Below are 24,608 nucleotides of genomic sequence, written 5' to 3' on the forward strand. Positions count from 1 at the left end.
CGCCTCGCCTCCTTTAGGAGGCCACCGCCCGCCCAGCTCGGTTGGCTGTGAGCTCTGCTCATCAATGCTACCCGGGGTTGTTATTGGTTCTGTTGTCTTTTCCCGCCCACCAAGCGTCCTGTCATTCAAACCCGACCCCCCCGCCCCTTCTGGTAGCTAAGGCGGGGCCCCGCGCTCAGCGGATGGCACCGTGGTGTTAGGGGGACAAAGGAGTAGTTTCTGCCCAGCAACTAAGTACGTTTTCAGGAGGCGGCTTGTTATTGGGTAGAACACAGGGGACCGTACCACGGAGCCGCAATTGACCCACTGCGGACAGGGCAGAAAATAATAAAGTTACGGGCAAAGAGCTGTGTAATAGGGACGCGGCAGCACCCAGAAGGGAAAACACAAGTGAGAGCGAGGGAGAGAAGCCGCCATTTCCTGCCTATGATCCCACGGAATGCGATCGTCCGTGCACAGGCGGCCTCTCCCGCACGCCTGGCTGAGTGTCTCCTTGCGCATGCGCGCGAGCACACGCTCCTATTTGCCCCGCCCCACCCCGTCCGCGGTCCTTCTGTCCGGCGGAGCGGGCACGCGCTATTCCTCTCACCCGCTCCGCGCGGGCTGCTCTGCGCCTGCGCAGACGGCTTGACGGCGGGGAGGGGTGGGGGGATGAGGGGCGCGGGCTTTGCGCGCGCTGTCGGTCGTTAACGGCAGGCGGGCGTCCCTCCCTCCCTCCCTCCCTCCGTCCGTCCGTCCGTTCGTCCTTTATGCAGGTGTGAGGAGCGGGCTGGCTGTGGGGCTCACACAAGGAGAGGTCGGGGGTTTGTGTCCTGTCAGCGGCTGTGGGAGTACCGTGATTTGGGTCACTTTTACCTCAGGGCTTAGAGCTGGAGTCAAATCGGAGCGGGAGTCGGAGCTGCACCCCCTCTTTGTTCTTTGCTGTTTGTAAATCGGCCAAAAATCTGAATTCCACAGTGTCGGTTGGGTCAGCATGTCTAAAATAGCCTATTTATGAGGCCTGTGTGTCCAGTGTGGAAATTGAGCAACGTTTCTCCTCAACCTGGGCCAACATTTGATTGGTTATCCTTTCCTCCAGTTCATGCTTCTTGCTTTTGACTATGTTACTGTTCTCCCAGGGAGACCTCTCTTCTTGTTCACCAACTTCTTAGTTGCTTTCTTCTTAGTATCTCAGAATTTTGTTCTTTTTTTTTCTCTTTGTTATTTTTGTAGTCTTTCACACTGCAGTAGGTTGGTTCCTTTAATTATTTGTTTTTCTTCTTTTTCAAATATTTTTACTAAGATTTCCCTTGACTACTCTTAAACTATTTCTGTGCCCTATTCTTAATCTTTAAACTGATCTTCTGTCTTCCTTAAGCAGCCCAAGTCAAACTTAATGGGTTTGGGTTAGAGCTGAAAAAGCAGACTGTGAATCTTCCTGTTTTTTCCCCTCCTTCCAATCTCTTTGAAAGATCTTATGCTGTTAGAAAGCATGTCATTAATAAAAAACAATACTTTCTCAGGGTATAAACTTTGCCTGGCTACACTTTAGGTTGTTTACTGTGGAGCACAGAATCTGCTTGCTATGAAAAGCAGTATGTAAGCTTGGGAAGAAGAGAATAATGCATCTGTATTTGGGTTATAAGATTGGACATTCCAAGAGTAGAGTTGGTTGAAAATAAATTTTTCCAAGTTTTATTTTAACCACAAGGTAGTGCCTGCTTAGAAGGCAGCTTTTTTGGTCTTTTCTAGTATGAATTACCCATTTTACATGTTTGAGATTATGTGACGTATCTGCCAGATATGTAGCCAGGCAAGCAAATAATATAAAAATAATAAGTACCTATAGCAAAATCAAGGGAGTCTTTTATATGCACATAAAAAACATTTTTTCTGTGATAAAGATATGGAAGGGACTTCTCTAGCCTGAGTGGGCAGAGACTTTAATTGTAGATGATGACTGTAGTGAAGTATAGTGATGGAGTCACTTACTAGGGGTTCCTTTAAAAAGGAAAAGAAAGATTAATCCTTGGTCTCATTATTGCTTTCACTGTTTTCTCTTCCATTCCTGAATCCTCCATCATATAAACCAGGTGTGTGGTTACTGATGTTCTCCATCACTTATGTCTAAATAGCTTACCTCCTTTTTCATCTTTTCTGCCTTCCACTCCATCCTCCAAGAAATTCGCTTGTCTCTGTGTTGTTCCATTTTTGTGATCTTTGCAGTATCCTTTGTTGTCTATTTGTAGTATTGTCCCAGTTTACTGACAGGTCTGTATGCAAAGGCTTTGAGGCTCCATTATGATGTACTTGAGATTTATTGATCGTGGCTGTAATGTAGTAGTATCCATCAGCATTTACTGAGGTTGCAAACATCTCTGCCATTTTACACTGGGATCCATGTAATAGAAAGCATAGATTATGTTGGAAGTGAGATTTTTTCATTGCTATTGAAAAATTCTGCTTGAAATCTGGCTATCTCCTTTCTGTTTGCTACTTTCCTATTAGCACCCTGGTCATTTGTCCCATTCCCTCATTTCCTAGTTACCTCTGCATGCACTTGCACGTAGAGCTCTTAATGGACTTGTGTCCTCTCTATTTCTGCTGTCCTTTTGCCCCACACTTTTTTTTTCCCAATCTCAATCTTTTCCTCTGCCTGACTTCTCGCAGGTAAAAGTTGTTCCGTTACCGGCATTGACAGTGATAGATTAAGGATGGAATTACTTATCCACACCTTGTAATCCAAACAGAATCACAGTCTGCTGTTAGCAGTCCACAGGGGTTGCTGCTGAATAAATTGGAATCTGGTAGCTGTGCTCACTGAAGCTTTTCTCATCTTGAATATGTGAGAAAAAGGGGAAGAGAAACCCTGTGGATTTAAAAAAAAAAAAACCAACCCCAACAATAGAGGATGATGTTTTTACCTAGAGAAGTGTTTATTAGGTTAAATCCTGTATTTACCAGCTAAGGAGAAATAGAGCATTCTTTTTATTCACACATTTCATTTCTTCCTCAAATAAAGCAAGATTCCTGTGAGTGGGAAGCGCCCCTTCTCTAGTGTGAGCAGGATAAGTTGCCCTGACAGCCACAAGACCCTGAAATTTGAAGTCACATTCGTTTAGGCAATGGTCACAAAACAGCAGTTAAACTGCACGGGTCTATGTGCGGCTCGCATTTCATCAGGCTACAGAAGGCAGCGATGGTGGAACTGCAGCTCCAGTAGGAGCAAGGAATTTCAGAAGCAAGGTAAGCCTTTACCATGAGGATTAAACCAAGGTCATACAGTCTTTTAGATTGATACATGGCTTGTGCTTTCAGATTCTGTTGGGCACTGTGCAGGTCACTTCATTGTCTCCTTCACAACATATACTGGTTAAAAAGTGATTTTTGTGATGCAGAATTCACTAATATTCCCAGGACTTGCTTTTATAGTTATTCATGTATAGATGCAAACATTCTGGATACGTTCAGGGTTGAGCAGGTTACAACCTGTAACTTGAACGTACTGCCTAATAAAAGCTACTGAGGAAGTAATGTAGCTTTCCTTCAAGTAAGCAATGCCTCTTAGGAGGGCATTAATGTTGAGGAAAGGAATGAGTAGATCTTTCTGGAAGAAATCTCTTGAATACAAAGCATTTCATCAGGGTTTTTAAAATCTTATGTTACTAAAATGAAACTGTGACAAAACAACATCGGAAATATCTTGCAAATGGATGAATATTCACAGTTCATGCAGCTTTTGAAATTGTATAGATTCTTACAGAATTGACTACAAGTGTTTACTCATATGTCTGGAGAGCTTTGAAAACTGCAAGAATGGATGGGTAAATTTTATTGTAGATTTCTGTTCTTTAGAGTTTCCCCAACCAGTAGAATAAATAGAAACTTGATCTGTTTTGAGGGTGACTTCATTTGGCATCCCCCCAAATTGCCTTTTGTTTCTCTTCAGAGTGGGGCTATTAGCACAGAAGTATGAATTTGGATGCTTTCTGTATCACTGTTGATAACAGCATTATAGTTCCAGGTCTTCAGAGTTTGCTTTTTTGTGGTAGGGACTGAGACGCAGATACGAAGGCTTTTTGGCTGAGGCTCGGTGCACTGAAATGCAAGATGATTATGAAATGGTTGTATCAGCCAAAGGATTTGTTGGCAGTTACAACAGCGCTTCTGACTGATCTGGCATATCCGTCAGTTGTTTCTGATCTGCTACGTTGGGAAAGCAGAAGTTAGAAATGAATGGCAGTTGTGGCATTAATGAAAAGTGGTAAATTACTAGATGTAGGGTAGGTACCTCTACAAGGCTGTAAACTTGGTTGAAGTATGCTAATTGTAACTGTTATGTCCTCTCTTCCGATGAATATGGAATGAGGGATAGATTTCTGAAGGATGCATTTGAATCCGCAAGGATAAAGATGAGAATTTTGGAGGAATAATTCTGTGTATGTCTGGAAAAATTCCAGCTTGAATCTTTATTTGTGTGTTCTTGCACATGGAAGCTAGGAAGAGTGCTGGGAACAAAACCTAAATCTTTATTTAGTTTTTAACAATATACCCCAAAGCATTAGACGTGGATAGTTGATCAGGGATCTGGAACTTCATACAGAAAGTCTTACTGTTGTATAGATCTCTTCATGGGGGAGTATCTGTGACAGGCTGAGGACTTGCTGTGGCTTTGTGCATGGCCTGAACCTTTCCCAGCTGTGAGTACACTATTGTTGGAACAATCATTGTCATGCTCTTTTGCACAGAGTCGTGCAAAGGGTGATTGGATGCTGGTAAGTGAGCGTTGAGTATGCTTCTGCATCACGGGGAAGGGGTTAATCTGTCGAATACAGAATATATGAATACATGGCATCTTTAAATGAGCTACCCATAATTCCAGCATGCCAGTCATTATGTGGTGATGATGACTATAATATCAGCTGGGAATCTTTTTTTGGATCTCTAGCTGCTGTCTGCTTAGAAAGCAGCTCCTAGGTTTACACTGATGCTATCTCTTGTGTTAAGAACTGTAAGACAGACTACATTCAACTCATGAGATTTATTAATAACAGGTTATGTTTTGATTTATATTCTGTTCGTGGTTTTAGGGTGTGAATGTTCAAGGTTTTCTCTGCAGGCATGACAGCTAGAATTTTTTCCCCTTGCTGAAAACTGAGTCAGCCATGTGACTCCAGCACCTGGAGGTTTAATGGAGGAAGAAGGGACATATTTGAGACTCCTAATTAAATTTTCAAGAGTTTACAACACTCTGTTTTCTATCATCTCCACTCTTCTAACAGGTTAATTTTTAGGCATAAACTTTTCCACCTTATCCATGTCCCTTCTTTTCAAGGTCAATTTATTATAATGTATTTATATTATAATAAAAACTCTTCTGCTCTAAGCTTTTCAAATCCTTCCTCTAATCATCTCCAATCCTTCCTGCTCTGGACTTCCTTTTCCCCAAGTCCCAGACCCTGAATTTCTGTGTTGTTCACCCTCTGGCCCCTGTCTCAGAGGTCTCTGTCCATGTATTGTTGCTCTCTCCTACTTCAAAAGCAAGGCTTCCCCTCCTGCATTCCCAGTAGCTGTTCACACCAGCTACTTCCCATTTGCTGCTCAGTCTTGCTGGTCAAAGTCTTTGTAGCTTTCTTCCTACAGACCTAGGGCCTTGGTTCCTGCTTCTGATGAAGTCTTAAACATCTGGGCTATGCAGTGAACTTACAAAAATTCTGAATGAGAAGGATCCTGAGCTTGTAAAAATAGGATACACCCAGGAAAAAAAATTACATGGGAGCCTTTCATTGTTATGTGTTCTGTGTTTTGTATTCAGTAGACTAGATGAAGTTTCAGGTTAATTTTGACCTATCAGGCCTTCAGTGAGGAATAATTTAAGTTCTGTTGTATCAGTTATATTCCTTTGGAACATTCAAAATGAAGATACATTTGAACCCTAGGATCCTCAACAGGCTAAAGAAGATGTAGATTTATTAAATCTGTGGGCAAATGTCTCTTAAGACGCCTTTGCTTTGCTAAGAAGGCTATCACGTGTGAACAAGAAAGTTAATACATGCAGAGAGGAACAGAAAAACACTGGCTCTAGTAATGGAGATTGTTACAGAGCATAATTGAACACTGACTGCAGCAAAACTAAAAGGAGACTTGCATTACAATGACATAAAATCTTTATTTTTTCCCCTAACCTCTGATTTCAGCTGTCTGACTAAGAGCAGGTGCTGGGCAATAGCTCAATTTCAACAACCCATTGCAGCTGAAAGAGTAGATGCAATTGTGCTGTATCCAGCAGAATTGAAAATTACTTTCTGGGCGGGGGGGGGGGCGGAATGCAAATGTTTTAAGACAGAAAATCTTCATTCATCTGCAGAAGGAAGCACAAAATTAGCACAGCCACATAATTCTTATTCCTCTTTATATTAAAACAGCAATAAGTGCTTGATAATTTGCTATTACCTATATATTTTAGTATCTTTCTAGTGATACATTTTTTTAAACTGTATTGCACTATGAAAATACAGGAGGTGGAGTTTGTTAACAATTCAAATGTTAGAATTAAAAAAAAATCCTTCTAGGCAACGCTTCCAAAACCTGAAAATGTCTCTGAACCATTTGGCTTTTCAGCAACCCATGGACCTTCCCTCTAGTAACCAACAGTTAAGCATTTGACCTCTGGTCCTGTGCCTCTTACGACCTGTCTGGAAGCTCTAGTGGCAAAGTTGGGGGAGTTACTGTGTTCTTACACACCTGAAGGCCTATGTATCCATTTGTTAATGCCAGTGTTGTGCCACTGTAACATCAGTGAAACCAACTGTATTTTTGTACATAAACCATTAATTGCTCAGACAAGCATCTCCTAGAATTAAGAACTGTTGTTGCAATAAGAGTTGGGCATTCTGATTCAGACACTGACAAGATCCTTTCACTTAGATTTTCCTAGGTGGAAGATTGAATGAGTTTGTGAAAAAACCATCTTTTCTAGCTGCATGTTCCATAGGCTTGTTAAGTGCCTTTCAGTATTTTTATTCGGATCTTCTGATCCATTTATTGTTGTAGCTCATGCAGTCCTATCTATTTTTCTGGTGGCTGGAGAAGGGACTCTGGTATTTGTATTTATATTAACTTCTCTCTTTAAAAGCGTATCAACCTTTGTTAAGCTTTGTTACTTTATTAACCAGAAGAGCACTAACCAGAACTGTACTTCCTCCCTTGTGAAGTAATCCTCCCACATTAGGAGATCCTACAGTCTGGGAAAGTTTTGACGATTGATCTCTCATGCACACAGCTAACCCCCTTTAGACACATTTGGCTTCACTCTCTCTTGTTTAGGAGAAAAGCTGTTTTAAATGTTGGAGCCCTAGAGAGTGTTGGGATTTCTAAAGAGTGTATCTCTCTGGAAAAGAGAATCTGCTAAAATACTCTCTCAGAATGAAGGTGCAGCAGCTCAGGTTTAAGCACATGTTAGCAATGAGAGTCCAGGCCCTAGAGGAGGTGTTTAATCACTGGCATGTGCTAAAGCCTGTGCTCTTGTGTCTGTGTTGCCAGTGGTTCCTGGGTGGTATTAGAACAAGAATGTCAGCACCTGCTTTAACCACAGCTGAATTTTGGTGTGTTAATGCATGCCATATAATTTCATTTTCATTTGCAATTGATTTATAAATAAAAGAATGTGTTCTTTATCCACTGACCACTTAAATCTCAATCTGAGATTTTAGAGTCAAATGAAGTTCTTTTGTGCTTTATGCTCATTAATAAAAATTTTGTGGACTAATTTGTGTCTTCAGTGAACCTTGTGTAAATTCGTAATCCTTGATGTTATTTTGTTGAGGCAGAACTTCTTGCAAATGTTGTGCAATGCCGCAGTTTTTAATTCCATAACAATATTAACTCTGTTTTGGACAGCATATTGTTAATGTTTAGGTACTATAGCACAGAGGCTTTGATAAAACTATGTGTGTGTTGCTGGAAAGGAGAACATGAACTGCATCTCCAGTCTTTGAAAGTATTTAGAAACTAGATAAAAGTGTCCTTACTTCCCCCCAAAAGATGCAAAGTCAGAAAAGGCAAAAGAAGCAAACAAGCAAGTTTTGCTTTGATGGAGTGAACAAAGCGTGGAAGCAATCATAGGACGTTAGGCAGTGTTGAGCTCAGGACTGGTGGATAGACTGTAAATATAAATCCTAGCTCAGCTTCTGCAAAGTGAACAGGTGTTATGGCCTCCAGTCCATTGATTCCCAAAATAAGACGTGGAAAATTGTTGATCCATGAAACTCCATTAAGAGCTTGGCAGGACCCCTAAAGCACAAATAATTATGGATTTGTTGGTTAAGGATTTGATAATGGTAAATGGTGATCAGAGAAATTTTAAGAGTTGGTGATGGTCTGTTGGTACAAACCCTTTTTGTTAAATGCTAATGTAATTTGTCAGGAGATGGTGGTTTGTCTTGTAACTTGAAGATTTGGCTCTTCTTCCTTTTGAGTTGTAGCTGGGAGCAAGCTGTATTTCTTTCCTAGCAATATATAATACCAATGTGAACAAGTAGTGTCTTTTTTTTGCATGTGTAAACATAATTTACATATCTTAAATCATCCAGTTGTGTCTCATTACAAACCAGTGGCTATGAATCTAAAGAAAGGATGTGTACTGATGATTTAAAATTTTGTCTTCAGCATGATGGCTGGAGTTGGGGTTTTTTCATAACTTCTACTGCATTACAACAGGGGAGAAAATTACAGAACACTTACTGTTCAGGACAAAGAAGATGTAAGATGCCAATAAAGAAATTTAAGGTAAATGTTTCTTGGAGAAACTTAATTTTGCTCCCTTGCTTATGCACGTGAAAATTAAAACATCTTCCTTCATGAAATAGTACATTGCAGGGTAATGTGGATTTTTTGTATTTGTCCAGCATACTATAATCCACACTCTGCTGAAAGCCTGATTAAATTTTGTAGCAAATTCTGCTTTCTTCATTCTTTACAGTAGTTTCTGTGACAGTCTTAAAGACATTAAAATGAGTGATATGAAAACGGATAATTTAATATATTGTATGTATAATGTTTTATATTTTATTGTAACTTAAAATTTCGCATTTGTTTGCTGCATTTTGAGCCACAACTAGATAAATTCCACCTAACAGGAAAATTGTGAGAATTTTTGTTAATTGGAAATGAAACAATTCAAGATTTGGGGAAGGTTTGGAAGGAATTTGGGTGGGAAAAGTAAGAGTCTAAGATAAACACTGAAGAGCCAACAGTGAAAAAAAGTAGTAGTTTGATGATAATTGATAAAAAGTAATTTTATGTTTGGGCAGAGATTTATTTATATTACACACGTTTGAATTTTTTTTTTTTTCTTCAGTGATAGAGGCATGGAATATTGAAACTTGAACTTTGAATTTAACATACAGTTAGGGAAAAAAGTGGTTCAAAACAGATTTTATGAGACTTCTGATCACATAGGTTCTGAGTATACCAGCTGCATATCTGAATAAACTGACCAAATGCACGTTTAGAATATCAGGTACTGTCAGCATGAAAAGTAAAGATGGTATTTTGGAGGTGTCTCTACCCATTGTAACTTTTTCACTTTGAAAGTAAAGGATATTTCTTTTCATCTTACCCATTACTATATAGCTGAAAAATTTCAGGCCAAATTAGGCACTCAGTGTTGCTTGTTCAGGAGTGATTGAGGGAATAATGTGAAGAAAGACTGATATAGGAATCATTGGAGTCTTCAGACTTTTATGCCAATAAAATATCCTCATTAATGTTGCTGTAACATACTTTATTTCACATAATGTAGTATAAATAATTTTTTAGACTCATTAATGTGTTTATTTGCTATTTGTTCTATTGTGCTATTTTTGTTAAAGCCCTGAAAAAAAATTCAGCTTTCGTGCCATCCAGAGAAGCATTAAAATATAAATCCTTGTAGGTTCAAAGAACAGAGAAAGACTATAAAGGGCTTTGTTTATATAGCGATTTTTATGTCGATTCTCTGATTCCGTGGATCCTTCGTGATACTTCAATAGCTGGGTTCCTAATGTTTTCTTTGTAGCCCTGTATATTCTTGTAATAACGCTTTATTGCCACTTGAGGTCAGCAGCTGCCGAGAAAAAGTAGTAAATAGACTCGCTTCATTGCAATCCGTTTTCATTTGCTTTATTTAGAATACTTAAAAATCAATACATTCTTCAGATCTGTATATACATTGTGCAAAACCAAAGCATTTCTTTTGAACGCACAGCAGCTTCAGCAAAAAGTCTTCCTTGTAAGTTACTACAGAGTGAAAATCTAGAATGGTTTAGGGAGTGTATATTGGCTTCCCAGGTAGCACTGGGTAATCGCTGTGGCAGAGAATGGTATTCTGTACAATGTGATGGTGACAGGGTTTCAGCCTTATCTTTTTGTTTATACTAAATTAGTGATAGTAAATCTGAATGGAATAAGGTATTATTGCTGCAGGGAATAGTTTGGAATCTAGAAACAGCAAATATCCTTCCTTTTTATTGCAGTAGTAATCAATGTTCTGTCAAGATGTGGGGAAGATGTTGTCTAAAAGGATTCCCTCCCCCCTGCCTCCCCCCCCTTTAATCTTTGCTTAAACAAACAAACAAAAAAGATAAAAAGCATGAGCTTGGTGCCAAAGTTACTGAACAGGATTTGGGAAACAAATGTTTAGCTCTTGGCTCTGTCATAGGCTTACTGTTGGCTAGTCATTTCCTTAGCTTGAGTCTCAGTTTCTTCTATGTAACTCAAAAAAAAGATACTCACTTCTCTGGTGAAGTTTTAGGAGAAATGTTTTTTGCTGGGATTTTTTGATATACTATCTTAACAGTGGGAGTGTCAACAGCAGCATCACACCTGAATCTTGGTGTTCCCTTTCCTGAAATTCATACTGTTGTTTGTTGCAAGTATTCCATTCCTCCTGTCCTAGATAGTTGTGTAACATTGCTAGTAAACATACACTGTGTTTCAGAAGTGACCGCTTTTTAATAGTTTACGAAGTTATCCCCATGCATGATTGGCACCAACTGATATTCCTGTCAAACCTTTTATCCAAAAATCCCCCTGCACCAGGCAAATTTAACAAATGATACAGACAAGAATCAATTTACTGATCACCAAAATGCATCAGGGGAGATGTAGGTTAAATATTAGGAAATACTTTTTAGCTATAACGCTGATTAAGTCAAAAGAACAAACTGCCAAATGAAGTTGGGTAATTGCCATCACTAGAGATTTTCCAGGCTATGAGTATGCATCCATTTAGCAGGGGTGGCTTAAAAATAATGCAGTCAGTTTTGCCACAGTTCAGAACTTGGACTGAATGACTCATTATATGCATGTTTTATCCCAAATAATTTTTAAAACTTCTTCCCACTTTACCCTAGCTAGGGATAAAGCAGCAGGGATGTCAGCAAAAAAGAGTAAAATTTTCTCTCAGCGTGTGCCAAGCCTACATGAAATAAGAAACAAGTTATAGTGAGAGAGAATAAAGCCCAGATTGATGTGACCTTTATTATTTTAACAGTGTCTTTCAGCACAATTACAGAGTTGCAGGATTGCAGAGAACAGAGCTGGAGTATAAAATAACATAAATAAATAGAACAGGAGCCAAAGCAGTCAGCAGAAGGTGGTTGGAATTGGGCAGTGAAGGATGGGTGAAGGGTTTGCATTGGTCAAAGCCTTTATGATTCAGCCACCATAGTTGCAAATTCTAGAGAAGGGAAAAATTGTTTAAAAATATTAAAAAAAGAAAATGTAAAGAAGGAGGAAGCATATTACAATGATTACAGAGTCACTGGTGTAGCACAAACATCACAATAACAGAAGAACAAAGAAATCCAGATTAATTAAAGGGAAAGTATGACTTGGGAAATCTTACAGTGGAATGAAAGGATTTTTTGAGGGTAAGGGAGAAATGCTATACATGCCAGACTGTCAAGACTGTCCACCGCTATTCATCTGAAGAACTTGATTAGTTCCCTGTTATTCCTTTGTAAATCTCAATGGGATGAAGGCAAGAACTAGAAATTTAATTTTGCAGTGAGATAAATTTCCTTTATATCCAAGTTTGGCAAAGAGACTCATTAATGAGTCTTTCAGAGTATTCATGTCCCTATATTATAAATATATTACATTTAAACTCAATTTTGTAATGGCAAATTGACTGAAAATGACAGATTACAAAAACAGAAGGCTGACACCTACCTATGTAGCAATCTTGACCACATTGGTGATAAACAGAAAAATTCCTGTGAGCTTAGAGGGCTGGGATTTTACCCTGTGGCTTTTATTAGTGCTACATCCATAATATTTACATAAATGTATCTATCTGCAGTTTGGGGTTATTTTATGCTTTGGTATATATAATGCCTTTCAGAGGGTGATAAAGCATGGAAAAGGCACATTTGTATCCTGGTGAATAGCTGCCTGGCATACTGCACTCTGAATACTGTATTACCCAAGAAGGTTATAATTCCTAACTCCATCTAACCTTGGAACAGTTACACATGAGAATACCTTGCACAGTTGTGTGTGCCTCAGAGCGTTAAAAATGACAGACTGGAGGGAATCCCAAGAAGGGCAACAAAGACGATAACGGGATTAGAGAGTATACAGAGAGAGTGGTTTATGGGTTTAACGTAATCAGTTGAGAGGAAAATGACAAATAGGGGAGGCAGTCATCTGTAAAGGCTCAAGAGAAAATTATTGAAGTTTGACATAATGAAGAATAATGTCTTGCAACTAAAAAAAGATAGAAGATGAAAATTAGGCATTTTAAAGAACATTCTAATGTTCAGTGGAAAAATGTTAAACTCTAAACAAGTGAGATCTTTACTAACTGGTGTGTGCAAACAGATAGCACTTTTGATGACGTGTCCAAAAAAACATGTTGCCAAATGCTGACAAACCAGACTGAGAAATAAAAGAGTCAGAGGGTTTAAATGAAATCCAAATTATCCATCATTTTGAAAGATGTAAATCCAAATTAGGATTAGTGATGCAGATTACTTAAAACGTGTATAAATCCTGTACACGGTGGGTACATAGATTGAAAGTGTTGCAAACTGAATTTAAGAGATAACATAAAGTGCTTGTGATAGAAACACAGACTATTCTGGGCAGAAAAGGAAAAAGGCTATGATTATTAAATCACTGTGTGAATAAATCCTGCAGAGAGAAACATGAACTCCAATGGATGAAACCTTTCCAAAAGGGAAAACTAACTATGCATATTCTATTAGAACAAGTTGTCATACTTGCTACAACTAAATTAAATCCTTTTAATAATAATTTGTATCTACAGAATATATTTGGAAAAGGTTATTCAGATTTGCAGCCAAATATTTTCTATAATACGTTATGATAGTGATATTATCACTTAATGGCAGTATATTTCATGGGTACTTTCTGATAGCCAGCAAACCATAAAATATTCCTTCATGAAAACTGCCATATGCTTTATACTTTTTCCAGGATTTTCAATATACTTTAAATATTTCAAAGATCTTCCAGTTGAATAACCTTGTAAACTAGTTCACTATTTATTTTTGTATGAAGGCTAGCCCAACCACAGGTGGCTTGTGGAGGCATTGTTACAAAGTGTATTCATATATGCAAAACTTCTGCGATAAAGCACTGTGTATTAGCCCCTGCCTGTTGGTCGTTTTTGTAAATGGTTATTGCCCCTGACTGGCTTGTTAGTGAGAGAGTCCTTGTGATTGACTACATCCTCTTTTCCAGTTGTAATTCTCCTTCCAAACAAAATTAAGTTATATCTTTCTTTGCACAAATAATAGTTTTAAATTACAAGGATTTAGACTATTTTGTCCTGTAAAATAATTTACTAGCTGTCTTGTGTCAAAGCTCTGACTTAAAAGAAGGCTGTTTCACTATATTCAGTATAGTTTAGTAGTATATACCAGCCTAATGCATACCCTGTAGTACTTTACTGAAATGACAGAAATAATTACAGAGAACATGTTGTAGGCTAATGAGTTCTCTCATCAGATCGTGTTTTTTATGTTATCTGTACAATAGCAAATCTGTTTAGGAAACTTCATAAGTAATGACTTATGTTAATTTATTTTAGAAGATACAAGAGCACAAAGAGGAATAAGAAAAGAAGGACTTCCAAAAGGTTTTTCTTTTTTGTCATGACTTTTACCTGTGGCAAGGTCATGACTTATCAGTTGTAATTTTGAATGCTTGATGTCTCATTTTTACAATATTTAAAGAAAATAATTGAAACATTTTAAAATATTTGCAGAAGTTGAGCTGTATCAAAGAAAAGTTTTTGACTTACTGGGATAAAAATTTGGATTTGTTCTGTCTATAGTGCATGATCTTTGAAAATTCTCTATGGACTTTCTCAAGTCTATTAATATCAAGAAACTGAAAGGCATGATGTGCACGTCCAGTGCTAATACACAAAATAGATTTAGAAAACCATCGTGAGCAGAAATCTTAATTTTCTTTTCTTCTCTCTCTTATAAACGTTCTCCTGAAGCTGACAGAGCTGCATCAGCATCACTTCCCAATCCAATCTGGAAGCTAATGTTTGTAGTTTTGTTAGGTAACCTGGCCTTGACCTGCAATTTTTTTCAGATTCGTCATCTTCTGTTCACATCAGTGGAAGATGGAGGGGACTTGGCATCACACAGAATATGGTCATGTCTTGCATGGAGAGACTGCAAATTTTCGCCTGTTTGAAACTGGCAGATCAGCCACAAATTACAAATCTTGATTGGACAAGAGGTAAGCTGGTGAAACTACGTCTGAGCTGAACGGTCTTGCGGGAATGATAAAGGTTTAAAGCAGGAGACCTAAGAGAAAATTTGTAATGCGAGACCCTAACTGGAAAAAGGCTGATTAGGTTGGGATTAACGTTAGTGATGATGCGTCTGAGAAAGATGGCTCTGTGGTATTAAAAATCCATGAAGATCAGTTCTTACAACTGCTATGGGCTCCTGAGGGACAGCGTTCAAGGGCCATCTAGTGAATTAACATTAACCCCTGTGAAAGGCTGCATGTTTGTGATCATTTAGTGATGTACGAAGCTGATGTTTGAACCAAGGAGTAAAAGTGATGCCTGACAATTCAGTTACAGGGAAACAAACAAATGGTTTGCAACAGAAACACAGCATTGCAATACTGAATATGAATGTGACGTACATTCAAGACTTTACATTTTATTTACATAGGCGGTTCTAATCTGGAATTTGATTTATGAACCAAAGGAAAAGCTGGAAAGTATCCGTCATCCTCATCCTTTGGTCACGGTCCCAGCTGTTAATGTGCATGTATTTCAAGCCTTTCTGGTGTAACAGTTTGCTGTTGGAGTCAAATTTAAGAAATGGAAAAGCAACCAATAATGTTGTACAGTAGGGATATGGCCAGAAGAATCAAAAGAAAAAAGCCCTTCATTCTCTTCTCATTATTGAGTATAAATTCAGGGTAATTCCAGTTCAAAGTTAAGGAAGGGTAAAAGTTGCAGAAGAAAGAGATAAGGAGAAGAGGCGTTTCATACAGCTTTATTACAATGTACTGGCTTTCAGGCATTGTTTCAACTTTTTTTTTAAAGTTATGGCCAATCATAAATAAAAAAGCTAATGCTGTATTCTTTTGTATAAGCCAAAATCATTCTGCAATGTAGTTCTTTTATTCCAATTGATGCTGCTTTTGTTTTGCAGCCTTCCGGGCATAACTGAAAATAACTGGTATGAGATTGGTGGATCAGCTGTAAGCTTACTTACCTGAATCAAGTTTTCTTCTGAAAATCTTGCCCACTGATCTTAGTACCACTGCCACTAATTTTAATGGGAATAAGGAGGACCCATATAATAAAGCATATGAAATTTCAAATAATGACACACTCATTGGGTTTAGTAGCATTGCTAAAGTTTAGCAGGAACTTCCCCTACATGCTTCGCAGCTGTTCCTCTGCAACCATAATATAATCATGATCTGAGAAATTAAGAGTCTTCAGTCTAGAAACAGGGTCATAGTCACTGATAATGCCAGTGCACTATGAACAGGCAGTTTAGCTAATATATCACCTGACTAATATGTCAGTGTCTGATTTTGTGTGTCATTTTTTCAGCTTCTAAATTAGGAGACTATGTTAGTTGTATTTTGCTTTTTATTCCTTTTTTAATTGGTTTTTTTTTTGGAAACAGTGTTTTTTACAAATCCCAGAGATCAGGTAAGACAGAGGTATATGAGGTTTTTTAGATATTTTTCAGATTTCAACCTATCATATGGCTTATCAATATGGTGAAAACTTAGCAATTGCCTGCTAGGTGATTCAGTACTCTGGCCACAAACTTCTGCTACTACCTCCTGCAATGAGGAAAGATTTAATTCAGAAATGCATCTCTTCATGCCTCTTCCAGTGTGTCTCAGGGATACAGAAAGAGGAAAAAGGAGAAATTTTGTATGTGGGCTACTTTGATTCATCCCAAGGGGGAAGAGAAAACAGCAGTAATTTTTTAAGCAATGCTGTGAGAGGAAAAGTTGTTCTTTTCTTGTAGTTCTCATATTTAGTAGAAGGGAGTGACAAGCTTTCTTAGCTGCGAAGACCCACATAAACACCAGCAAAAGCTGGATAGACAGTTATTGTATGGAAATTCTGTAGCAGACTGACAGTACTTTGAATTTTAAAAGCATTGCTTTGCTAAGTCGTGCATTACTTTCCTATTTACTAATCATCAAGCAGAAACGCTGGTACTCAGCTTTTTTTCTTTGTCTTTTCTATTTATAGTCAAGCCTGGGTCTTTGAACTCTCAGTGTCCTGATCCTCTCCCCACTGAAATCAGCAGAAAAATTAAACTAACTGAAGTAGAAGTTGGATTGGTACTTAGTCCTGTACTATAGAGTTGTAGTGTGCCTTAACTACATCTCGGTTTCTGTAAACTCTTGCCCCCTCTAGTGTCAGAACTCGGCTGCTGTTTCCCCTAAAGCCTGCAAGCAAGGTATGGCAAATGTAGCAGGACTTGGTATTTCATAAAATCCAAATTGTGCCCTTCAGAAGGTCACAGCCCCCAGTGATTCCTAGATTTCCTCAGTTCTTGTATGCAAGAGTAATATTCGATTGTTACTGTCAAAGTTTACTCCTCTAATCACATACCATCAGCGCCGATTTTACCATCACCGTCCTTATCTCCAGCAGCCAGAAGAGCTTTCGTTTCTTTGTCTGATAGGTCTCTTCCATCTGGGGTAAAGCCCTTCAGTACAAACCTAAAGAGGAGGCATGGAAAAAAAGAAAGTTTTTTTTTCCAGAACAGTTTTACTTTGTATTTATTTGTACCACTAATTTGATATGTGAGTTGGAATCCAGGGCTGTATCTTCTGTTGTTGACCTTCTTTAACATTCAGGAGGGGCGCTTTACTCTGAAACTGCATTTGACTGAAGAACTATCTGTAAGGTATTGATCATTCATGTGTTTCAGGGATCCTGCAATAAAAGTTACAACTAGCTAGGTCCAACACACTTTAGATCATATAATCGGCAAACAACTGAGTATTGCACACAAATACTAGTCAAGAGATTGAATTGTATGCAAATACCTAGAGTCTTGTAAAAAAAAGAAAACAGGAGATTAGACTCTTAAGGCGAGGTTATTTGAGAAAGGACGTATCTTTACTTACTTTAATTCTTCCTCTTCAATGAAGCCACTTCGATCTTTATCAAGAATATGGAAAACCTTTTTCACATCTTCTGGGCTCTTCTTTTTCAGTCCTACCATCTCGAAAAACTTCTTGTAGTTAAAAGATTCAGCCGCTATAGGAGATGAAAAGCCAGAGAACTGCTTAGAAAAATCATTGAAACATATACCAACACATACCCGTAGTTTTCTGCGATACTGCTGGGTGTCCTACCCTGGGAGGCACAGTCGAGTGCAGCTCTGGTAGGAGCTAGATGTACGCACTGTAATTGTCCACGCTTCACAGACACTCATTGAAATAAACAAAGGGGGAGAGGGGCAGTGTCTCCGTTTTGCAGGGAGAGCTGAGCTACAGAGGGATGGAGACTTGCCCAAGGTCACCGAGGAAGTCTGTGATAGTGTTGGGAGCTGAAGTCTAACCTGCTTGGTCTCATTTCAGTGCCTTACCGCCCCCCCCCTTTTTTTTTTTTGCTAAGTTTTATGCTAAAACAGTCATCTGAGAGCAGACTCTGACTATTAGATCGCTGTCACTTTTTGACATTTCCAGCCCTGGAAAAAAAAAAACCGCTTTTGCTCAACCATGGAGCCTTGCATTGACGAGAAGTGTTTCGGAGCACATGGCTATTTCCTGAAGACTTACTAGAAATCAGTGTTGCATTTCGACCGCTAAAGGTATGTGCAATCGTGATTTGCAAGCTCAGATGCTGCAAGGGAGTGCTGTACTGTACGCTGCCTGCAAGACCTTGTGAGGCACGATCGCCGGGGCGGGGGGGAGGGAAACCCCCGAGCCCTTGAAATCGGAGCCGAGATAAATGAGTTTACCTGCTCCACCTCTCCCGTCCTTTAACCGCACCCGCTTTTGTCCCGCCCACGTAGCCTAACGACTGTGGTGTGGATTAGAAATCCAATACAGTGACCTCCAAAACGTGCTATGGACTTTTTTTTTCTTCCCCATGCATCCTTATTCCCGCCGCAGCTTTTCCTATTACATAAAATTAAGGAGGCTCAGTCTTTCGGGATCTGCCTGACTGAGATCTGTCATTAGTTGCTGCTAATTGCATCTGCTCCGGGACTCGGAGATGGCCCTAGAACAATGGAAGCTAATGAGAAAAACAGCTGCTGGATCGAGCAAAGCAGTTTGTTGGTCCCTTCGACTCCCCGGCTGCTGAGTTTAGTCGGGCTCAGCGGGTTTTGCGCTTCTGTTTGGGAAGGTCATCGCACAGACCAGGACAGAAAGAGGCGGCTCTCCTGGGTGGTGCGATCAGGCAGGTAGTTTGGGGGGAAGGGGGGAGATAACGTGCATCCCGGAGCAGGATTTCTGGCGTTTCTTTGAGAGCAACCTTAACTACCTGAATCTCTGTAAGCACGAAGAGGGTTTGCTGTCAGTTTAGGGGTCGCAATGAATTAGAGGGGTAGGGACTATCTGAAATCCGGAGTCTGAGAGGGAAGTATGGACCGCTGCAGCCATTTGTCCTGCAGAAAGCTTCTGCAGTCAAGTAGTGCACCCGCTTGCTCTACTGTTGCCTTCTGCTCCATTCTGAAAAGCAAAGCCCACCCGGGGACTCTGGCATAGGAAGTGGGAAAAGAGCGGTTTCTTATCTCCTTGAAACGAGAAACAGCAGTTCTGTAATACCTGAAACTGAATGTCAGGGGGGAGAGGGAAGCTGCCGACATCCACGGCTGACTTCCCTATCCCACATCAAGATATAATCCCCCCTGGAGGAGGGAGGGTTTTGTTCCCTTTGAAAGTATCCTCTTGGTAGAAGCAAAGTCTGTCTGCAGTTACTGCTTGCCTTCCTTTAAAATAAATACTTCACCTCCGTAATGTGCAGGGCAACTTTGCTGAGGATGCAGCCCTGTACTTGATAAACCTGTCAGGCTTTCACTGCTCTTCTGAAAACGCATCCTCCTTTGATATTTTGTCTAGTCGGATCCTCTAATCTTCCCTGAGCTTAAATAAATGCACTGCTATCCTAAGCTGAAGAGACGAAAGAGGGGAAAAGAGGAGGGGGAAAAAAAAAATAAGCACTCACCTGAAAAGGCTCCCACAGCCTTCTTGATATCCTCAGCGCTGAGCACGTCAGTCATAGCCATCCTGCAACTGTTTGAACAGGGAAGCAAGTGCGAAAAGATTAAAAAGTGCTTTTCTCATCATTTCTGCTCATATGACCAAAGCTGCAGTGCTGTGTGGGGATGGCACACCGGGAGAGGCTGGACCCGTGCCAGCTCTATAGCTCTGCGTGGATAAGTGCCATGGGCTGTCGCTCTCCAGTTTGCAGAGCACCAAGTAGTCCACAGACGCGAGGGTTCGGCTAAAAGAGAGGGTACGGGGATGCCTTTGTGGGGACAGGTGTGGGGGAAGACGCGAGTGGGGGTCGCTCCCTGGGAGGTTGGAGCCTAAGCCTTACTGGAGCAGTGCCAGAGTCTGTCGTGATACTGGCTGGAGAAAGAGTTGTGCCAAGGTCAAGTTCTCGGGTGCGGTGGAAGAGCTGGTGGTGCAGAGCAGAGCCTTTTCCTTTAGTAAGTCAGGATGAGCTTTACCAGTTCCATTCGGTGATGAGTAAGGAACTGCAGCATATGCCAAGCTTCAAGCTGCTCTTGAGGTCAGGAAGCAAGTGTAATGTAGCTTTTGAACATTACCGTTCAGACACTTGAAACATCTCCCCCTTCTCCCTCCCCCCTCCCCTTCACACACATACTCTTTTTAGACCTCGTTTCTTTCGGGCCAGTCCATATTAAGCATCATCCTCGCTGAATTAATTATCACATCCCTGCGAATCCTACAGATCCCGTTTGTAATGCACAATATGCTGCAGAATCTTCTGTGATATGATATGGTGAAACGAGGTGCGGGGTGACAACACGCTCGTGCGGAGCTCCTGTGCAGCGGTGGGCTTCTTAGGCGGGACCGGGCACTTCCCGACACCATCAGAAAAGATTTAAGAATTGTAATGTTATTTTCTAGGGTTGTTTTTTTCGCCAAGGACCTGTGCCCATTTTTCACATGAAATATGGCAAGCAGTCCAACTTGTTCTCGGAGTTTGGGCAGGAGCCATTAGGCTGAGATAGCGCAGATTAGGGCCCAGTAGTAGGGCAGATCTCTGCAGGAGCTTTGGCATCTCTGCCTCAGGAAAGACGGGGGAGGGCAGAGTGGTGGCAGTGAGATCCCCACGCTGCCATCGACGGGTACAGCCCGATCCTGCTGACGCAATTGCACCCTTATCCTGAGCAGGACCACGAGAGAGCGGCCTTACCAAGGAGGGGGCTGCTGCAAAAACTTGTCTTGCTCTGACAGTAATTCCTTGGCGCTTTTAAAAGTACGAGCCCCCATCCTTTTCTCTGCGGCCCAAGTTGAGCTGTAACAGGTGAGTCATTAGCATGCCACTGAGCGCAGAAGGACGGAGGAGGAGGTGACATTGGGGTGTCCCCCTCCCCCACCCCTTTTTTCCCCCTTTTCTTTTTTAAACAAGGACGGGTCGTTGTGGGAGGGACTGTCGTTTTTGTCTCATTGGAACTTCCCCCCCCCGCCATTTCCATGTATTTCCTGAGGTACAAGAGAGGCTTAGTTTTCACCAAGGACAAACAAGGAGACGGATGGGGGAGTTGAATCCCTCTCCCTAGGTTGAACACATCTTTCCCTGATCTACAGGGAAAGAGGAGCTGTGCGCTAGGATGCTCACCCGAGATGAACTGCAGCCCCACAGAAGGGCTCCGAGCACCTTCCCACAGGGGCAGTTCTCGCCCAGTTGCCCCGTTTGTTTCGGAGCTGGGAGGTGAAAGGGTGCAGTACAGAGAGTACTCGGGTCTCTTGCTTTAGTGCAGTTCAGCTTGGAGAACCGAGTTGAAAAAGCCTGGTGTAGCACAGGTTAAAAGCCAATCGTTAGTCTGTTTTATGCTTAGGTGAAGTGTAGACCCATCAGTATTTACAAGAGAAACGAATGTGCATGATCTTATGTAATTGGCGTCCCTTTACTTTTCCTTAACTGGCGGAAGAGAGAAGAGTCCCTTCTTGTTTCCAGTGCAGACACCTCCGGCCTGATACGACATCGCCGTCCGCTTCCCTGCTTTGCCAAGTTCAGCATCGGTGCAGCCTGCAAAGGAGCTGGGCCTCAGTCTCCTCGATTTCTTTTCTTTCTGACGAACCTTTTACAAACCCATTGCTGAGGCACCCTCGCTCTCGGAGCCACAAGAGCCTCCTTTTAGCTCCCTACAAACAGGAACGCTCCTGACCATCCGCCAGTGAAGATGCTCTCGTTGCGGGTGACTCGTGTTTCGGTGTCAACCCTGCTCTGCTGACAATGCAGAGCACATTTGGAAGGCTGCCCTCGGAGCGAACTCAAGCCGGGAGCTGGCAGAGGCGATGGGCAGGGCTGCCTGCTGTGCTGGCAGACGCCGATCAGGTTAACTAGCCTCATGCCAAGCAAACCGGCCAGAGGCGCGTCGTTACCCGGCGTGCGAGGCCCATTCTGTGCCCGTGTCCTGGGGCTGGGAGCCCGGCAGGTCCCTCCGCATCCCTAACAGTGCACGAACCACCCCGCTTTCCCTCGTCATCGGATCTGTCAGGCTGCTACGGCCTAATCATGCTGTGAAGGCGAAAAGTGAGACGTGCCAGAAAAATGAGGCTTCAGATCAGGTGGAGCCATTCGTATAGCGTAAATAACATTTCTCCTGGCTTCCCGTCCCCTGCTCCGAAGTCAAGAGGCCGTACTGTCCATGGCCAGAAAAGTGAAAGCAGCGACAATACAGGTTTACGAAGGGCAGAGCTGGGGATCTAACATGGAGGAGTGGCCGAGGCCCGTCTCTAATCTGAGCAGTGCATCCGTTTTAAGGACAGCTAGCAAACTTCTAGAAGCTTTTAACCACCAAGCTTTAGTCAAAACTGTTATGTTATTCTAATGTAAAAGGCGTTTCACGAATTGGCAGTTTCACACTTGACCCTTCACCTTTTTCTCATCATCCCTGCGAGATGAATGACGCGTTTTTCTTTATTTCTGAGATTTTGCCAATTTTCCTGCCCGAACTATTTGCAAAATCCACACCGTGGATTTCCAAGTTGTCTGCACAGAAGCTTTCGTATAGATCAGCTCCCCCTTCCACCAGCACCAGAATGATGATATTCTTACTAAGTAAACGATCAAGTAAATTAAGTAGAAATCAACCCGCCCTTGTCAGAAGCAAACAATTCAGGGAGAATTTCATGAACAGCGAGAAGCCCCCACGCCAAAACTTGAAGCAGAAAGCCGGGGGTCCTTTGCAAAACAGGGTGATGCATTTCCTTTATCTTCTTAATGACCACACCAAAGAGAGCAACTTCATTCCATCACTTACAATTGTCTGTGCATAGAGATGTCATTTCTGAAGGGGTTTTTTTGCCTTTGGTTCACGACTGAGCATTTCAGTAAATTCTGTTCGCGAGTCCTTGCTCCCGTTCTTGTTCACTTTCTCCCCTCCCCCCGTTTCGTTATTTCCATTTTCTCACTTTCTCCCCTCCTTTTCTCCTCATTCCCCCTCATTGTGTTAACCCATTTCCTCCTTTTAATGGCCATTTCTTCTCGTTTGGAGTCTTCTCTCCGGGAAGCCATGCCTCACTGTTTGGGAGATTTGCACCTCTCTGTCTCTGGGGGGTGGGAGGGATGGAAGATATCCTTATCTGCTTTCCTTCAGGTGAAGGTCCTGGGTTCCTGCCAGGAGCGGGCAAATCTATGTTTGCTGTGGAAGTTTGAACATTTTCTTGCTACTTACCTTTTGGATCTCTCCTAAGCACGCTTGAAAAGGGTGTTAGATATGGAGGTGGTCAAAAAGAAGTGGAACTCGGGGTAGGAAACCCACTTATATAATCTCTCTTGCTCTCTCTATTTTTGGCAGGTGATACCCACTCCTCACTGGTATCAGATATTCAGGGATTTTGGTGGCGGTGTCACATTTATCCTTCCCTTAACTAATCAAGAAACGCTATTAATAATCCTTGGCGCTCACCTTCCCCTGGCTGTGAAAACCTATTACCTCGGCAAACTGGCCGTCCGCTGGAAACTCCATTGTTATGGGGAGAGGCAGGTGGTATGAATGAGCTATTTGGGGGCAAATAGGTGCTTCATCTTCCATCAGATGCAGGTGGCATCGGGGAGATCACAATGTATCAGGAGGTTCAGTTTGAGAGATGGGACCCTGCTCAGAAGGAAGGGAATAGGAAGATGCAACCTCCTCATCAGAGTGAGGGAAAGTGAAGACATGCTCAGGAGTTTGTCCTTTTCTCTCTTTAGCCCTGGCAGATACTACTCGAAACAAAAGAGAACAGCCCTAAACTGCCTCCTGCACCCAAAGCAGCAACATTCAGCTTTACTTCTTGGCCTTGAAGGAAGGCAGAAATATTTTTTCCTGCAGGCAACAGCAAACTCAGTTGTGTAATTCTGGTTGTTCACACTTAAAGGGACATAAAAAAAAATCTCCATTCTGGGCCGCATTGGGCAAGGCGCTGTAGAAGTCTAAAAAATTTACAACCTGAGCTTTCTTAGGAGAGGCGGGGCATTGTAAATTAAGAGAAACTATACATACAGTCATAATACATTGACTGTAACATTTTCAGCATATAAATTCTCTTTATGCTGAGTTGCTCATTCCAGGGAAAGACACTTTTGAAGACACCTCTATTTTTACTCTGTCAAGCAATAATAACAACAATAAAAATGCCATTGAGACCTATTTGCCATTCTGTAATCCATCTGGGGATGCTTTTCCTGATATTTAGTGGTTTTCTGGCAAGAGGAAACATTTTATAAAGGACTATGAATCACATTTATCTGGAGTATATTTGTGAGTAAAAAAAAAAATCTTTTCTGTTTCAGGACTCAAACCCAACAGTTCTTAGGTTAAAAAGCAACCAAGGCTGTTGTGATACAACTGAAATTATCTTTTGGGAAAGGCAGGTGCTGCAAAAGGGAGATTTGTTTTTTCTAGCTT

At 41.3% G+C, this 24,608-nt stretch overlaps 2 protein-coding genes across 4 annotated transcripts in view; one reads left to right on the top strand and one right to left on the bottom strand.

The window, feature by feature from the left end:
• Positions 1 to 10,124: 10,124 nt before the first annotated feature.
• PVALB (parvalbumin) lies at positions 10,125 to 23,431 on the bottom strand. 3 transcript variants are annotated; one of them, XM_052790437.1, is made up of 5 exons: positions 23,394 to 23,431; positions 19,685 to 19,752; positions 17,635 to 17,767; positions 17,114 to 17,223; positions 10,125 to 11,698 (listed from the first exon to the last, which is right to left on the bottom strand). In XM_052790437.1, exons 2-5 carry the CDS (start codon positions 19,743 to 19,745, stop codon positions 11,670 to 11,672), a joined length of 333 nt encoding a protein of 110 aa, XP_052646397.1. In that variant the 5' UTR covers positions 19,746 to 19,752; positions 23,394 to 23,431; the 3' UTR covers positions 10,125 to 11,669. The 3 variants fall into 3 exon arrangements, with proteins under 3 accessions (XP_052646397.1, XP_052646394.1, XP_052646396.1); XM_052790434.1 differs by lacking the exon at positions 23,394 to 23,431 and adding an exon at positions 20,060 to 20,239; XM_052790436.1 differs by lacking the exon at positions 23,394 to 23,431 and having other exon boundaries at positions 19,685 to 19,937.
• The window catches only part of NCF4 (neutrophil cytosolic factor 4), a 37,494-nt gene continuing 31,081 nt past the window's right edge, over positions 18,196 to 24,608 (top strand). Inside the window, exon 1 of the mRNA XM_052790433.1 lies at positions 18,196 to 18,323. The gene's annotated coding sequence lies outside the window, so the exon portion shown is untranslated. The remainder of the gene's footprint in view (positions 18,324 to 24,608) is intronic.

The sequence above is a fragment of the Harpia harpyja genome, chromosome 6 (genome assembly GCF_026419915.1).
Source record: "Harpia harpyja isolate bHarHar1 chromosome 6, bHarHar1 primary haplotype, whole genome shotgun sequence".
NCBI lineage: Eukaryota > Metazoa > Chordata > Aves > Accipitriformes > Accipitridae > Harpia > Harpia harpyja.

What these genes read in the sequence shown, in the direction of transcription:
- PVALB (XM_052790437.1), bottom strand. Translation starts at nt 19,745, where the DNA reads ATGGCTATGACTGACGTGCTCAGCGCTGAGGATATCAAGAAGGCTGTG. An exon ending in ATTGAAGAGGAAGAATTAAA is followed by an intron (nt 17,224 to 17,634) that starts GTAAGTAAAGAT and finishes CCTCCTCTTTAG; the next exon opens with GTTTGTACTGAAGGGCTTTA. An exon ending in TGGTAAAATCGGCGCTGATG is followed by an intron (nt 11,699 to 17,113) that starts GTATGTGATTAG and finishes TCCCTTCTCTAG; the next exon opens with AATTTGCAACTATGGTGGCT.